General features: G+C 33.3%; 1 protein-coding gene across 2 annotated transcripts; it reads right to left on the reverse strand.

The window, feature by feature from the left end:
* Nucleotides 1-2162: 2162 nt before the first annotated feature.
* On the reverse strand, nucleotides 2163-10028 carry LOC149055256 (uncharacterized). Of its 2 annotated transcripts, none has more exons than XR_016191877.1 (2): nucleotides 2775-10028; nucleotides 2163-2712 (listed from the first exon to the last, which is right to left on the reverse strand). XR_016191877.1 is itself a non-coding variant. In XM_089228316.1 (2 exons), exon 2 carries the CDS (start codon nucleotides 8689-8691, stop codon nucleotides 3511-3513), a length of 5181 nt encoding a protein of 1726 aa, XP_089084442.1. In that variant the 5' UTR covers nucleotides 8692-9472; nucleotides 9535-10028; the 3' UTR covers nucleotides 2163-3510. The 2 variants fall into 2 exon arrangements, 1 of the variants encoding a protein (XP_089084442.1); XM_089228316.1 differs by having other exon boundaries at nucleotides 2163-9472; nucleotides 9535-10028.
* Nucleotides 10029-16157: the final 6129 nt, after the last annotated feature.

The raw sequence follows: 16157 nt of genomic DNA on the forward strand, positions 1-16157 counted from the left end.
TCAACTTGCACGCCATTCTATTGTAACTTGGAATAGTTTTAAGTTACTTTTCTGGTGACGACGACGACGTCGGACCGCCAACATAATTAAACACTTCGCGCATATCAAATAATTACGAGTAACTCGAATTGTTAAAAATTACTTTTCTTGTGACGACGACGACATCGGACCGCCGACATAATTAATCTCAACGCGCACGCCGTTCTACTGTGAGTTACTCGAAAATGTTATGTTACTTTTCTTGTGACGACGACGACGTTGCACCGCCAACATAATTAATCTCAACTTGCACGCCATTCTATTGTAACTTGAAATAGTTTTAAGTTACTTTTCTGGTGACGACGACGACGTCGGACCGCCAACATAATTAAACACTTCGCGCATATCAAATAATTACGAGTAACTCGAATTGTTAAAAGTTACTTTTCTTGTGACGACGACGACATCGGACCGCCGACATAATAAATCTCAACGCGCACTCCGTTCTATTGTGAGTTACTCGAAATTGTTAAAAGTTACTTTTCATGTTACGACGACGACGTTGCACCGCCAACATAATTAATCTCAACTTGCACGCCATTCTATTGTAACTTGAAATAGTTTTAAGTTACTTTTCTGGTGACGACGACGACGTCGGACCGCACACTTCGCGCATATCAAATAATTACGAGTAACTCGAATTGTTAAAAGTTACTTTTCTTGTGACGACGACGACGTTGCACCGCCAACATAATTAATCTCAACTTGCACGCCATTCTATTGTAACTCGAAATTGTTTTAAGTTACTTTTCTTGTGACGACGACGACGTCGGACCGCCGACATAATTAATCTCAACGCGCACGCCGTTCTACTGTGAGTTACTCGAAAATGTTATGTTACTTTTCTTGTGACGACAACGACGTTGCACCGCCAACATAATTAATCTCAACGCGCACATCGTTCTATTGTGAATTTGTGAGTTTCTCGAACTTGTTATACGTTACTATCCCTGATAACCATGACGACGATTGATTTAGTAGAATATAATCCATGGTGATTGTCAAAGTCGTTGCGGAGGACGCAGTCTATTAAAGATTCTAACATTTCAATTAGATAGCGAAGTAGACATGAACGAAAAACATCCTGCTTTCCGTTTAATCTTTTTGTTTTTCATAAATCACATTATTTTTAGACTTCAATTCAGCAGTATCAGATGCGTTTCCATTTCAGCGTCGGAGTGCATACACGTCGCGGACTCTAACAATGCCCAAAATAATTGATATTTAAGGTAAGTTTGTTTTAATACCAATTCTTTTGTGGCTTAAAATTATAAAAGAATTGAGGTACACGTTTGTACACTTTTACAATGGTGATGTTTGCAAAGAGTTCTTCACCTATGCATTTGAAACGTATTAAACATACTTTATATTGTGAATTTTTCAAATATAATAAAATATTCCCTTGAACCCAAAAGTCAGACTTATTATGGTCTTTTACAATTTTTTAAGTAAATGCAAGACTGTCATATTTTGATATGTGGCTGTATTGCATACATAAATTGATTTTCAGACATACCAAAATATGGCAGTATTGAATTTAAGCTATGTTTATTTTTGTGTCATATATCCAATTATGGCAGTATTGAACTTTAAATTATTAATGAATTTTAACTGTTAGTTTTTTTGAAATTTGATTAAAATTGTTGTGTTATAATTTATAATTGTACAGGTAATATATATATATAAGGATGAAAATTAATCATTTAATAGTTGTAGGTGTGTAATCAATATCTTTAAAAATAATTTAGTAAAAAACACAAAATAAAAAATAAAATACTACTTGTCTTTAAGTCAATAAGCTTATTTTTATGTATCAAAGTAACAAATAATATGACAAATTAAAAAAAAAATATTCTAAACAGATAATGACTATCAAATTATCAAATGCTTTTGAACAACAAGACTATAACATTATGTACGAATTTGAATAATTTATTATTATTTAAATAATATAGGTAATACTTGTTTGAAATACAATGTAAAAAAAAAAGTTACTCATTATAATTATCATTATTATTGTGGGCGCGGCAAGTGCCTAAATACAAATAATAGGCTGGCTTGTTCGCCTTAAATGAAAATAAATAAATGAGCCTTATAATAATAAAATGTAATAAAAACAATGATTTATAGAAAAATGATAATAAATATAATAATAATAATTTATGCAATAAGAAATATTTGTGCAATAACAATAATAATAAGTATAATAACAATAATTCGAGTAATAACAATAATAATACTGGCCTTATAGCTGCACAATGACTACAATAAAATAATGCAATAAAAATATTACAAGAAAAATATGTGGCCCATACGGCACACAATAAATAATTAATAGGAACACTATTTTTATAAGTATAATAATAATAAATAGCCTTTGCGGCTAGGCCCGTCGGCCTTAAACAATGAAAAAACAAACAAATATGGTCGACCAATACTTACATGTGATTGTGATTGATGGCGGATTTAATCCCAACGCGACCGTACCAGAACTGTAATGACCTGCCTAAGACGGCACACAGCAGTATTATAAAGTAACGATCACAGTCCAGTACGTGCGACCACCAAGCCACAATCACCAACGAAGACAAAATACAAATTGCTGTGCTCTGCAGACCAAGAACGATCACACAATTGACAAAACAACGTTATTCACAGGCGACCGCTGGCAAGCTAAAAAACAAAGAAAGGTTTAGACGTTGGACAATATTAAATTGCCTCGAACGATACTTTACCAGACGGCCGATTCACAAAAACGAAGAGGTGACAAAAACGTGTTTTTCAAAAGAACAAATGGCTGCAGACACAGGAACATAAACGAATTGATGTGTACACTACGAGAAGTAAGCGCAAAAAAAACAACGACGGTGCCGACGACATTCACCACGAAGGCTATGCCGCCGGACACAACAAGATGAAGATAAGTGTCTCAGTGCCACCACACAAAACTGGACAAACACGCGAAATTAAGAAAACTTGTGACACTGAGAGCATGACTTTAACTTTTTACTAAAAACATAACCGAAAAATCAAAAATGTTAACACACAACGAACATTTCCGTGCCATGATAACAGCGCGATTACGTAACCGGTCTGTCGCACACGGAGGCTTTGTTGCCGCCGCCGACAATGACCGCGGCTACGTAACGCACCGATACGCAACGCAATGCATCGCGCGAAAATACTAAAACGAAAACAACAACGAATGCAACACCATGACATATAAACGCGAACATTCTCCCCGCCTTGAAAGGACGCAGGAGTTTCAATTCAACACAAATTAAATATGATATAGTATAACATAAACATTCGATTAGCTAACAATATAAATAGATTATAAACATTTAAAAAAGAAAACAAAAAAAATAAATAGATAATAGCAATCCAAAAAAAAAAAAAAAAAATATAATAACAAATAAATAATGGTAATCCAAAAAAGAATATGATAACAAATAAATGAATTCAATGAAATTAAGAAGGAATGGGGTCTTCGGAATCTGCAATGTCGACAGTACTGGGTAAGAGTGCAAGTTTGACGACAGGTCTCTTCATTTCAGCACCAGCACTCTGTTTGATGGTCACAACTCGAATGATTCCGTCTGCCCCGGGGTGCACGGCACTGATTCTGACTAACTTCCACTGTAGAATGGGGACATTGTCTTCCTTAAGTATTGCCAGATCACCGACTTGAATAGCTCTGCTTGGAGAAGTCCACCTACCGCGTTTTTGCATCTGTGGTAGATATTCCATGCTCCAACGGGTCCAGAATCTTTGTAGCTGTGCTTGCATTAATTGAAATCTACGCAATCTGTTCATAGGAACGGCCGATAAATCCGGCTCTTGTGGCAACATGAGATTCCCTCCAATAATGAAATGACTTGGAGTAAGGGCCTTATATTCACTGGGGTCATCAGACAACGATGTCATAGGACGTGAATTTAAAACAGCTTCGATCTTACACAACAAAGTATTCAGCTCTTCCGCAGTAAGTAGTGCACCCTTTGTGATCTTTAGCATAAGCCGTTTGGCGGACTTTACAGCTGCCTCCCAGAGGCCGCCAAAATGGGGTGCAGAAGGAGGAATAAAATGCCACTGTATTCCCTGGTTAGCCATCAGATCCGTGACTCGCTGGTTTTTGCTACTTTGTGAGAAGTACTGTTTCAACACCTTGTGAGCTCCTACAAAATTTGTAGCATTGTCACTATACAAATGCGAGCACATTCCCCTCCTGGACATGAACCTTGATAGAGCAGCAATAAATGCATCGGCTGTCAGGTCAGTAACTAGCTCCAGGTGCACCGCTCTGGTAACAAAGCATACAAAGACGGCGATGTAACATTTAATAGCAGTGACTCGTCTAATACCACTCCTAATTAAAACTGGTCCGCAGAAGTCTACTCCAGTGCGATTAAAAGCTCTGTCAATTGTCACACGCTCCTTTGGTAACGGAGCCATTGGTGGGGCTGAAAATCTAGGATTCGCTCGAAAACATTGTACACATTGCTGGACAACCTTTCTGGCTACAATTCTGCCTCGAATAGCCCAATATTTTATAGATATATGAGCCAGTAAAGCTTGAGGGCCTACATGCATGAGGCGACAATGTTCGTAACGAAATATTAATTTAGTTATTGTGGCTCGGGAAGGAAGAACGATTGGATGCTTGCTGCTGCAATGCATATGCGCATTTGTAAGTCGACCACCAACCCTGATTAAGCCTTCGTCGTCAATGAACGGACTTAGCGAAGTCAATGCACTTTTGCGATGCACATTTTTTTTAGCCTTCAAGCACACCAATTCATCATGAAATGCAGAACTTTGAGCCTTGATTAACCAAAAACGTTCAGCTAGCAGTAACTCATTTAGTGTGATAGAATCAAAAACACGTCTCTCAGGGTGTTTTGATAGGGAATCCTTGCAATTGGAGACAAATCGGCGTACCAAAGCAGTGATTCTTATGAGCATAATCCAACTTGAATATTTATTCAAAATCCAGAAATTTTCTTCTGCTATGGCCGACAATACCATATTGATAGGCCGAATTTCTGGTAATTCTGATGGTAAGGTAGGATTTTTGGGCCAACTTTGTTTATCTTTACTCAACCATTTTGGACCGTGCCACCAAATGTAACAAGTGCTTACTGAGTCTGCATCTACACCTCTGGAGATTAGGTCTGCAGGATTTTCAGAAGTCGGGGTATGATGCCATTGTGATGCATGCGTTAGATCATTTATTCGAGCAATGCGATTGGCAACGTAGACTTGAAAGAGAGATAAACTATTGATCCATGCAAGGACGATAGTTGAGTCCGTCCATAAATAAGTATTATTTGACGTCACGGTAATATTTGATTTTTTGAGTTCGTCCTTAACCTCAGTAATTAATTCAGCCAATAGTAAAGCACCACATAATTCAAGGCGTGGAATGGTAGTGGCCTTGATTGGTGCAACTCGAGATCTGGATGTATATAAATTTACAACAAAAACATTGTCGCTGGTCTCTGAACGGATATAGACACAAGCACCAAATGCATTCTGTGAGGCATCACAGAAGCCATGAAGTGTATATCTGGTAGAACAATGTGCTAGTGCTAATCTTGGTATGATCAATTTATCAAGGTTACCCAAACTCGAATAAAACTTGATCCACTTTGAATATAATTCTCCAGGCAATGGTTCATCCCAATCCATTTTAAAACTCCACACTTGTTGCATAAAAATTTTGCCTTTGATTAGCACACAAGAAATGAAGCCGATAGGATCATACACACTATTTATATTTGATAAAAGACTGCGCTTGGTAATGAACTGAGGTGGCGTCCATTTCTTCATTAAAAACCGAAAACTGTCAATAGATGGCTGCCACAACAGTCCCAAGGCACTCACTACATCGTCCTCACTTAATTTGACCATAAAGTTTGGATCATCCTGCGCATGAGGCAGGCGATTGAGGAGATCTTTAGAACTTGAGCACCATTTTCGTAGAGGAAAACCAGCAGAGCCCAAAATGGATTGAAGCTGTTCATATATTGAAAAACAATCCTGATCAGAGTCACCTCCACTAATGAGGTCATCTACATAAAAATCATTACAAATAGTTTGACCAATTGCAGTATCACGATGTTCATAACCAAGTTGGAATAGGCAACGTGTTGCCAAAAAGGAAGCAGACTTTGTACCGTAGGTCACAGTTTTTAAGTTGAAATGTTTCAAAGATTCATCAGGATGCGAGCGATAAACTATTCGTTGTAGATAACAGTCTCCTTCATCCACTAACACTTGGCGATACATCTTTGCCACATCAGCAGTTAGTGCAATACGGTTTAAGCGGAAACGCAATAAAATATTATAGATATCAGGTTGGATCTTTGGTCCTCTCAGCATAATATCATTTAATGAAAGTCCAGAAGTTGATTCCGCAGACCCATCAAAAACTACACGAAGTTTTGTTGTTGAACTGTCTGATTTGAAGACCGCGTGATGTGGTAAATAATACATAGGCTTGTCACTGGCGGATGTTGTTAATTCCATGTGACCTAACGCTATGTACTCTTGAATGAATTCATCATACTGCTTAGCTAATGAGTTGTCTCTGGCAAGTCTTCTTTCTAAATTGAAAAACCTTTTTTCGGCCATAGTGAGGGAATTGCCAAGTACATCAGGATTTTGAGATAGTGGTAACCGCACGATAAAGCGACCATTTGTACTGCGACAAAAATTTTCTTTGAAATGCTCCTCGGCCCTGAGTTCCTCCATAGTACGTTGATTACTTTTTGATATAAAAAAAGACAAAGCAGAATCGTGATTTACCATCAAGGCAGATGACTTGTTACAGTTTGATGTCTCCAGAACCTTGCCAGTAACTATCCAACCAAATTTCGTATGGTGGAGAGCAGCATGTTTATTCAGTGCGACCTTCGTTCCAGAAAAAATTTCAAAAAATAGGTCAGCACCTAGTAATAAGTCAATTGGTCCTGGTAGATGAAATTGTGGATCAGCTAAGAGATTTTGCAAGTTATTAGGAATTTTCAAATTTTCACGGATAACTAAATGGGATGGAAGTGAGTTGACAATGATTGGCAATGAATGCAACGTAATTTTTGTAGTATAATCACCGAAACGTGAACACACAGTAGTATCTTCAAGTTGTTTGGATGAAGATGACATAGACGAAACACCAATAATATTGAGAGACTTCATTATTTCAGATAGTTTCAATTTTTTAGCAAAGGAATCCGTTATAAAATTTAATTGAGAGCCCGAATCCATAACGGCTCGACATGAATGCATAGTTCCGAATTTGTCACAAATGTTCACAATAGCAGTGGCTAGAAGTACATTTAAATTTGAAGAGTGTGTGTTGGCTACCCCAGTGCACATGGCAGTGGCAATGGGATGTGATGTTAGTTCATCATTGGTTTGAGAAATGCTTGGTCTTTCACTAGAAGGTTCTTCATGCAATTTTGAATTATGCCTTTTGTTGCATTTAGGACAATGCGAAAATTTACAATCTGCACTTTGATGACCATAATTTAAACAATTGAAGCAGAGCTTGGCATTTCGGACCACAGTTCTCTTCTCAGATAATGGCAATTTATCAAACGTATCACAATGATATATTCTATGTGCAGATGAACACAATGGACATTTGATAGTCTTTTGATCTGATGAGCGAGTAAACAACGATTTGTTATTGCCATGGTTATGATACGGAGGTTTAGCTTTGGAAATTTTATCTGATATATTGACTGAATTAGAGCATACTTCATATGCTGATACACGCTTAGACAAGAATAGTTCGATCTGCTCATAAGTCGGAAGCTCTTTGTTGTCTTGACGTAACTGCCACTCGCCAGCGGTGATTGAATCAAGTTGGCTACAAATTAAAGTCACCAGCCAGGCGTCCCAGTACTGCACCGGCTGACCAAGAGCTTTAAGAGCACGAACATGTGAAGCAATGTGGTGGTGCAATTTTCGTAAATCAGCTGCAGAAGGTGAAGTTATTTTGGGTGATTGCAGTAAGGCACGTATGTGTGTCTGAATGGTTAGACTTCTATTTTCAAATTGACGTACCAACTCATTGTAAGCAACCTGATAATTTTCAGCAGTGATCGTGAATGTTTTTATAATATCAGCTGCAGGTCCACACACACTGGTTTTTAAGTAATGGAGTCTTTGCACATCATTTAAAGTTACATTATTGTGAAAGAGTGCATTAAACGTATCAAAGAATGAAGGCCAGTCTTCAAGATTTCCATTAAAGGTCGGAGGCTGGATTGTTGGAAGTCTTAAAGAATCTCCAGTGGATGAATGAGATGAGTGTGAAGTGTTAACGATTTCAGCAGGTGTATTTTTGGCAATAAGATCTTCCATGGTAGCCTTCAATGTTAAGCATTCATCTTCAAACTTCAATCGCTCCCTTTCTTCATCATGTCCTTGATCTAAATCAGCAATAGACTGTTGAGCTTCATTAAATAAATCAATACATTCATTTAATTTAGTTAATCTTATTTGCAATTGTCTACTGGAATGAATTGCTGGATTGAAGTTTTTGACATATTCATTTATAACTTGGATAGTGGATTTAGTCGAGACTCGATGCTTGATCAATTTGCGCATTTCCTTGGAAGGCCCAGCCTCAGGAGTCGACATGGTGCAGTTGAGTTTGTGATTGATCTGTTGAACTTGAATGTGATGTGTTCGACAATTAAGGAGAATACAAAATCAAAATAACAAAAAATATGAATATAAGTACAAATCACGTCGAGGTCACCAAATGTGGGCGCGGCAAGTGCCTAAATACAAATAATAGGCTGGCTTGTTCGCCTTAAATGAAAATAAATAAATGAGCCTTATAATAATAAAATGTAATAAAAACAATGATTTATAGAAAAATGATAATAAATATAATAATAATAATTTATGCAATAAGAAATATTTGTGCAATAACAATAATAATAAGTATAATAACAATAATTCGAGTAATAACAATAATAATACTGGCCTTATAGCTGCACAATGACTACAATAAAATAATGCAATAAAAATATTACAAGAAAAATATGTGGCCCATACGGCACACAATAAATAATTAATAGGAACACTATTTTTATAAGTATAATAATAATAAATAGCCTTTGCGGCTAGGCCCGTCGGCCTTAAACAATGAAAAAACAAACAAATATGGTCGACCAATACTTACATGTGATTGTGATTGATGGCGGATTTAATCCCAACGCGACCGTACCAGAACTGTAATGACCTGCCTAAGACGGCACACAGCAGTATTATAAAGTAACGATCACAGTCCAGTACGTGCGACCACCAAGCCACAATCACCAACGAAGACAAAATACAAATTGCTGTGCTCTGCAGACCAAGAACGATCACACAATTGACAAAACAACGTTATTCACAGGCGACCGCTGGCAAGCTAAAAAACAAAGAAAGGTTTAGACGTTGGACAATATTAAATTGCCTCGAACGATACTTTACCAGACGGCCGATTCACAAAAACGAAGAGGTGACAAAAACGTGTTTTTCAAAAGAACAAATGGCTGCAGACACAGGAACATAAACGAATTGATGTGTACACTACGAGAAGTAAGCGCAAAAAAAACAACGACGGTGCCGACGACATTCACCACGAAGGCTATGCCGCCGGACACAACAAGATGAAGATAAGTGTCTCAGTGCCACCACACAAAACTGGACAAACACGCGAAATTAAGAAAACTTGTGACACTGAGAGCATGACTTTAACTTTTTACTAAAAACATAACCGAAAAATCAAAAATGTTAACACACAACGAACATTTCCGTGCCATGATAACAGCGCGATTACGTAACCGGTCTGTCGCACACGGAGGCTTTGTTGCCGCCGCCGACAATGACCGCGGCTACGTAACGCACCGATACGCAACGCAATGCATCGCGCGAAAATACTAAAACGAAAACAACAACGAATGCAACACCATGACATATAAACGCGAACAATTATTATGTTTAATAACATTATGCTACCTATGGCTTTGAAAATAAATAAATAACATGTCTAATTTATTACATAAATTAATCACCGTCTGCATAGTTTTTTATTAGTATTTGTTATAAGTATTATCAATTTCGGATATTTTTAAGTTTTTATAAAAATGATAATAAGTATCTGGAATAAGTTTTGCTTTTCGTGATAAAATTAAATCTTTTTTATTTGTAAGATTCCAGGCTTTTCAATAAATGCAAATTTCATATGTAATGTATGTTTGATAATTTTATTTTTATTTAAAGCTATAATTTCTTGATAATTTGCTTGCCCATAAGTTGTTTAAATTGTTGTAAAAAAAATTTATCAGGGAATTATTTTTTAACTTTAATTAATTTAATATCTCTCTATAAAACCATTTGACCGATAGTATTTTTATTAATGTTGTTACAAAAATCTTTACTATGACACCTTGTTCTAGTTAAAATGTCATCATATTCTGATTTTAGACCTTTCTTATGATGTTCCTGAGCTTTTATTTTCCTTCTAGTCCTTGTCTTTAATACTATCATCAAAATCTTAATTATCTAAATCTGTAAACAGAATACAAACTGTGTTGTAACATAAAGTTAATATAAACACGAGATCAAGATAAAATTATTATTTACTATTAGAGTCAGTTATTTTATCACACTAAGTTTCCATTGGCACCTACTAGCTCAATGCAATTTTGTGAACTTTCATTTGATTTGCTTGAATGTGTCATGTGTGGATTTCAATGGTAAATCGTCTGAAAAAATATTATAATAATATAGCTTGTAAAAAATTGCAACTGTGTAGCTGCTAATTACCTACTTACTGTTCTCATATTCATGTACTTATCACTGAAGGTGTAGTATTTAACCATCTAATATTACTTTATTTTTAACATTAAATTCTGCATTTTTAATAGCTGTTAATATTTTCATAGAACAATAACACAATTAAATTAAAATGTATGGTTGATAAGGTTTTGTACATTAGAAATTATCAGAACATGATTAATATAATTAATTACTTTCGGCATTTATTAGGGTATATAATATTATACAAAATATATACAATAAGCCAACAACTGACATACATTAATATATTATTACCTATTTAACCATTATATTTATAATTCAAATTGCTTAAAAGTTAAACCATTTAAAATTTAATTTAATTTTTACAGATTTATAGGTAAACAATTTTATATAATTGTATATATATTTTTTTTTATTCTCAAGTCTTAGAATTAAAATTGAAATTTTTTATGAATTTCGATCTAAGATAATTTGAAAATTGCCGTAATTTTTACGTATTATGTCAATATTTAAACTTCAAATGCTAATAAAAAAAAATCGTGCCTATGTATTTTTATAATTTTTTAATAACTATAAGAATAACATATGAGGAACTTTGTATTAAATTTTCAAGTATTTTGATTTGGCAAAAAAATTTTTATCGACACTTAAAAAAAAAATTTTCAGACACATTGAAAATTTCAGTCGTCTATAAATATCTCAAAAAAAGTCAAAATATTTTAAAAATTAAATCATGTAAAGAAAATGCCAATCTAAATAACTGATAATATTTTCAAGTATCTACGACTAATACTTTTTGAATAATAACAAATATTTAAAATCGTTTCAGGATAAATCGTTATCGTTACGTTATTTCGTAAAAATTTAAAATTCAAACGCACTTAAAATTTTTCCTATAATGATGCTTCGAGTTTTCTCTATAGCTACTTGAAGGAAAACTTATGGTAAACTTAGTGTTGTATTTTTAATCCTTAGTTATAAACGCGAACAATTTTATGGTTTTTCAACTTCAAAATTACTTGCAAATTTTCGCGTTTTCGACAGATTTCGTAAAATTTTGAACTGTAAACTCTTATTAAAAAAAATTATGATTTACGATTTTTAATTTTTTTTAGCTACAATAAGAACAACTCATAAGTAACCGTGTATTAAATGTTCAAATTTTTTAGCCGTCCAACATTTTTTTACCGACACTTTAAAAAAAATTCTCAAAAATATTGAAAATTTCAGTGGTCTATAAATAACTAAAAAAAGTCAAAAAATTTTGAAAATTAAACTGTATATAGATAGCACTACCATAAACATTTGGTGAAAATTTCAAGTATTTACAGTGATTAGTTTTTGAATTACTTCCATATAAAAAAATCGATTTGGTCGAAAACTGATTTTGCGTAAAAATTCCCGTTTTTCTGTCATTTTTTTTTTTTGTTTTTCTCGATTTTTTTGAAAAATGTTTACTTTTCACCTCTATAATGCACCAAGGATCTTCACTTTTACATCGGAAACCACCCCCAAAGTTTGAAATCGAAGCATTATTTCGACTAGTTATGCTGTACACAGACACAAAAACAAAAGAAAAAAAAAACACACACACATCATTGTAAAATCAATACATTCTTCACTTCGTTCAGAATCTAAAATACGCGAGATCGAATAATATAAACGCGCTGCGTCGTTTTTCAGGTTGCCAGGCGTATAATAATTATAATTTCATAATTATAACCTAGGTATGTGTTTATAATCGACATTTTTCAATTTTTGTTTAGTTAGTTAATCGTAATATCCGTTTTAACTGATAACTCCGGTCTCCAAAACTCATAGGGATCAATTTTAATTCGTAAACGGTAATTTGTTCCAAATCCAACGTTAGAAGTCAGGAATTTAGAATAAAATATATTTTATTTTGATAAATTATGTATATTATAGATATTTATAGTTATTTATAACCTTTATTCTTTATCTTACATCTAATTATATCATAGGTACTTATTAAGTTATTATATTGTAGGTACACCTATAAAGCCCTATGACCTAAAGACTAAAAGATTTGATTACTGACTGGTGAACTAAGCGGTTATGAAACATATATTATAACTTAGTTATCATACATATAATAAATATCTGTTAAAATAGTATATCTACCTAATACATACACACAGGTGTTATTATTTTCTTCAAAATTGTACAGTCATTATTTATTATGAAGTTACGTAAGGTTAGGTAATTAAACAAACTATAATTTATTGCAATCGAATTTTTATTCATTTTATAAAACTCAATCTTTCAAAAATTATTATAGAATAATAATAATAATATTTATGAATTCTTTAAATTAAATAAATAAACAAACTAAAATACACAATAATAATTAAATTTTGTATAAAAAATTATTAAAATAAAAATGATTCGGTACTAGAGTTTTAGTAGCCATACAGTAGGTATAATGTTTGTATAGCCATAATTTTTCCAAAAACATTGCATGTAGTTATCATAATTCATAATACCTTATATTATTTTATCATAGATATACATATAGGTACCTGGTTTGAGGATAAATCGTTATCATTACGCGATTTCATAAAAATTTAAAACTCAAACGCTCAAAAAATTTTTCATATGATGACGCATCAAATTTTCTCCATAGCTATTTGAAACAAAACTTATGGAAAACTTAGTGTTAAATTGTATAACCTTAGATATAAATACAAACAATATTATGAATTTTGAACTACAAAATAATTTGCAAATATTCACGGTTTTGACGAATTTTTGTCAATATTTGAAATTCAAATGCTAATAAAAAATTGAATTTGAATTTCCGGAAGACATTTCTTTTGTGATAAAGATTGGCAAATTTGTAAGGAATCTTGTATTAAATTTTCAAATCTTAAATTTAAAAAGAAAATTTTTATGAATTTCTAGCTTAAAACAATTTGCGAATTGTTGTAATTTTTACGTATTTTGTCAAAATTCAAAATTTGAATGCTTATTAAAAAAATTGTGACTATTAATTTATTTTATTTTTCAACTGCTATTGTAACAATATGTTAAGAGCTTTGTATTAAATTTTCAAGATTTTCTACCCAAAAAATAAATTTTTATCGATATTAATTTAAAAAAAAAACTAATAATTATCGAAAATTGCATATACCTATGAATAGTTCAACTTAAGTCAAACATTTTTGAAAATTCCATGGTGGATAGAATATACATATATAAACATTCGGTGAAAATTTCATGTATCAATGGTTATTTGTTTTAAAGATACATCAAAAATCAAATTGATTTTGTAAAAAACTGATTGTGCGTAAAATTTCCCGTTTTTCCCTTAATTTTTAGTTTGTTTAACCCGATTATTTGGAAAAATATTAAGAATACTTTTTTAACTCAATTGAAAATTAAACTGTATAATATATATATCACTAACATAAACATTTGGTGAAAATTCCAAGTATTTACATTGATTAGTTATTGAATTACAACCATCCATATAAAAAAATCGATTTGGTCGAAAACTGGTTTTGCGTAGAAATTCCCGTTTTTCGGTCATTTTTTTTTTTTTGTTTTTCTCGATTTTTTTGAAAACTGTTGAAAAATGTTTACTTATTTGACCTCTATAATACACCAAGGATATTCACTTTTACATCGGAAACCACCCCCAACGTTTGAAGTTGAAGAATTATTTCGACTAGTTATGCTGTACAGACACAAAAAAAAAAAACACACACACACATCATTGTAAAATCAATACATATCTAATATGAATAGGTCAGAAAATATTGTTGAATATTTTATTGAAATTTCAGAGATGGTATTCGTCAGTGAAGATTTGCCAATTAAATATCATACTCGTTGTGAAGCCTGTGTGAAATGTATTAACAATGTTTCGAAGATGAAGTTTTATAGTAGATTCAGATATTGGGTAAGTGATTTTCTATTTTTCAGTAGGTTTATTTTTATTTTATTAATTTATTAATTGATCAGAGGATAGATTACTTGAAATTTTTAAATTATTCATTTTTTAACCACTGGTATAACACTATTCAAGTTATCAATAAAATCATGATAAAAATTAGGAAATTGATCAGGTATAATATTTAAAATTTTTTTTTTTAATAATTTCCTCAATGATATTTAAATATTTTTCCAATTATCAGGTACGATGACCTGTAGGTACTATAGGGTCTGGGAGTGTGAGAGTGGGGGCAGTGAAGGATAAAGTGATAGGAGGGGGAGAGAGAGAGAGTGAGAGAGAGAGAGAAGAGAGATAGACAGTGTGAGGTTAGGTTAGGTAAGGTAGGTACTATAGTGAATTGTAAAGAGATGTGCGAGAGAAGGATAGTGTGAGAGGGAGTGAGAGAGGTAGAGAGGATGAAGGATAAGGAGATAAAGTGAATGAGAGGGTGCAAGTGTGAGAAAAACGGTTAGAGGGGGAATATAAGACGAGTGTGTGTAAGAGAGATAGATGAGGGGTATGGTGTGATAGTGATAGGGTGAGAGAGAGGTAGTGTCAAAGAGAGATGATAAGGTTAGGTGGGGAAACAGAACAAAAAGAGAGAGAGAATTGTGAGAGGTTATGAGAGTCAGTGAGATAGGAGAAGGGGAGGGTGTGATTGGGATAGGAAGAAAGAGGGGTAGTGGCAGAGTGAGAGGATTTGGTTAGTCTGGGGGGGGGAGGGGAATAGTTAGGTAGGATAGTTATGTTAACAATTCTGAATATGTAGGAAAGGATCTTAAATTGCAAAGGTCACTCGACCCTTTGAGTGATACTACCAGGTTAGGTAAGGTTTACAACCTTCGACTATGGGATAGAATAAAAAGAGAAGGTTGGTTAGGCCGATTAAGAGGATGTCAGTGGAATTTTTTTCTCCGACTCATGCGCAATATATCAAATTTTTTGTTCACAATAATCTTAATAATTTCTAAAATTAGAGAAAAATTAATGGTTAGATTTTTATCTAGGGCATATCATAGGCTTATTATACTTTAATTATTAATTGAGTTATGAGTATTTTAAAGTTTTCATATCTCGCTTCAAATAGGGCCTAAAAGATGCTTTTGTTATTAATAATAAGTATTTTAAAATTTTAAAAGAGGCCATTTCACTAATTTTAGAAATTATTATGATCATAGTGAACGTAATATTTGCTATGTTGTGCGTGGGTCAGAGAGAAAAAAAAGAAATGCACTGACATTCTCTTAAGTGTTAGCAAGTCAAAAAAGCTCTTGATTGTTGATTGTTTACATTATTATAAGTCTTGTAAAAAATAAGACTTTGTCATTACATAGGT

Source organism: Diuraphis noxia, unplaced genomic scaffold (genome assembly GCF_037042655.1).
Source record: "Diuraphis noxia isolate RWA-SAM2 unplaced genomic scaffold, SU_Dnox_SAM2 contig0005, whole genome shotgun sequence".
NCBI classification, from domain to species: domain Eukaryota; kingdom Metazoa; phylum Arthropoda; class Insecta; order Hemiptera; family Aphididae; genus Diuraphis; species Diuraphis noxia.

Excerpts from the sequence above, each read along its gene's own strand:
- LOC149055256 (XM_089228316.1), bottom strand. The coding sequence starts at position 8,691 with ATGTCGACTCCTGAGGCTGGGCCTTCCAAGGAAATGCGCAAATTGATC.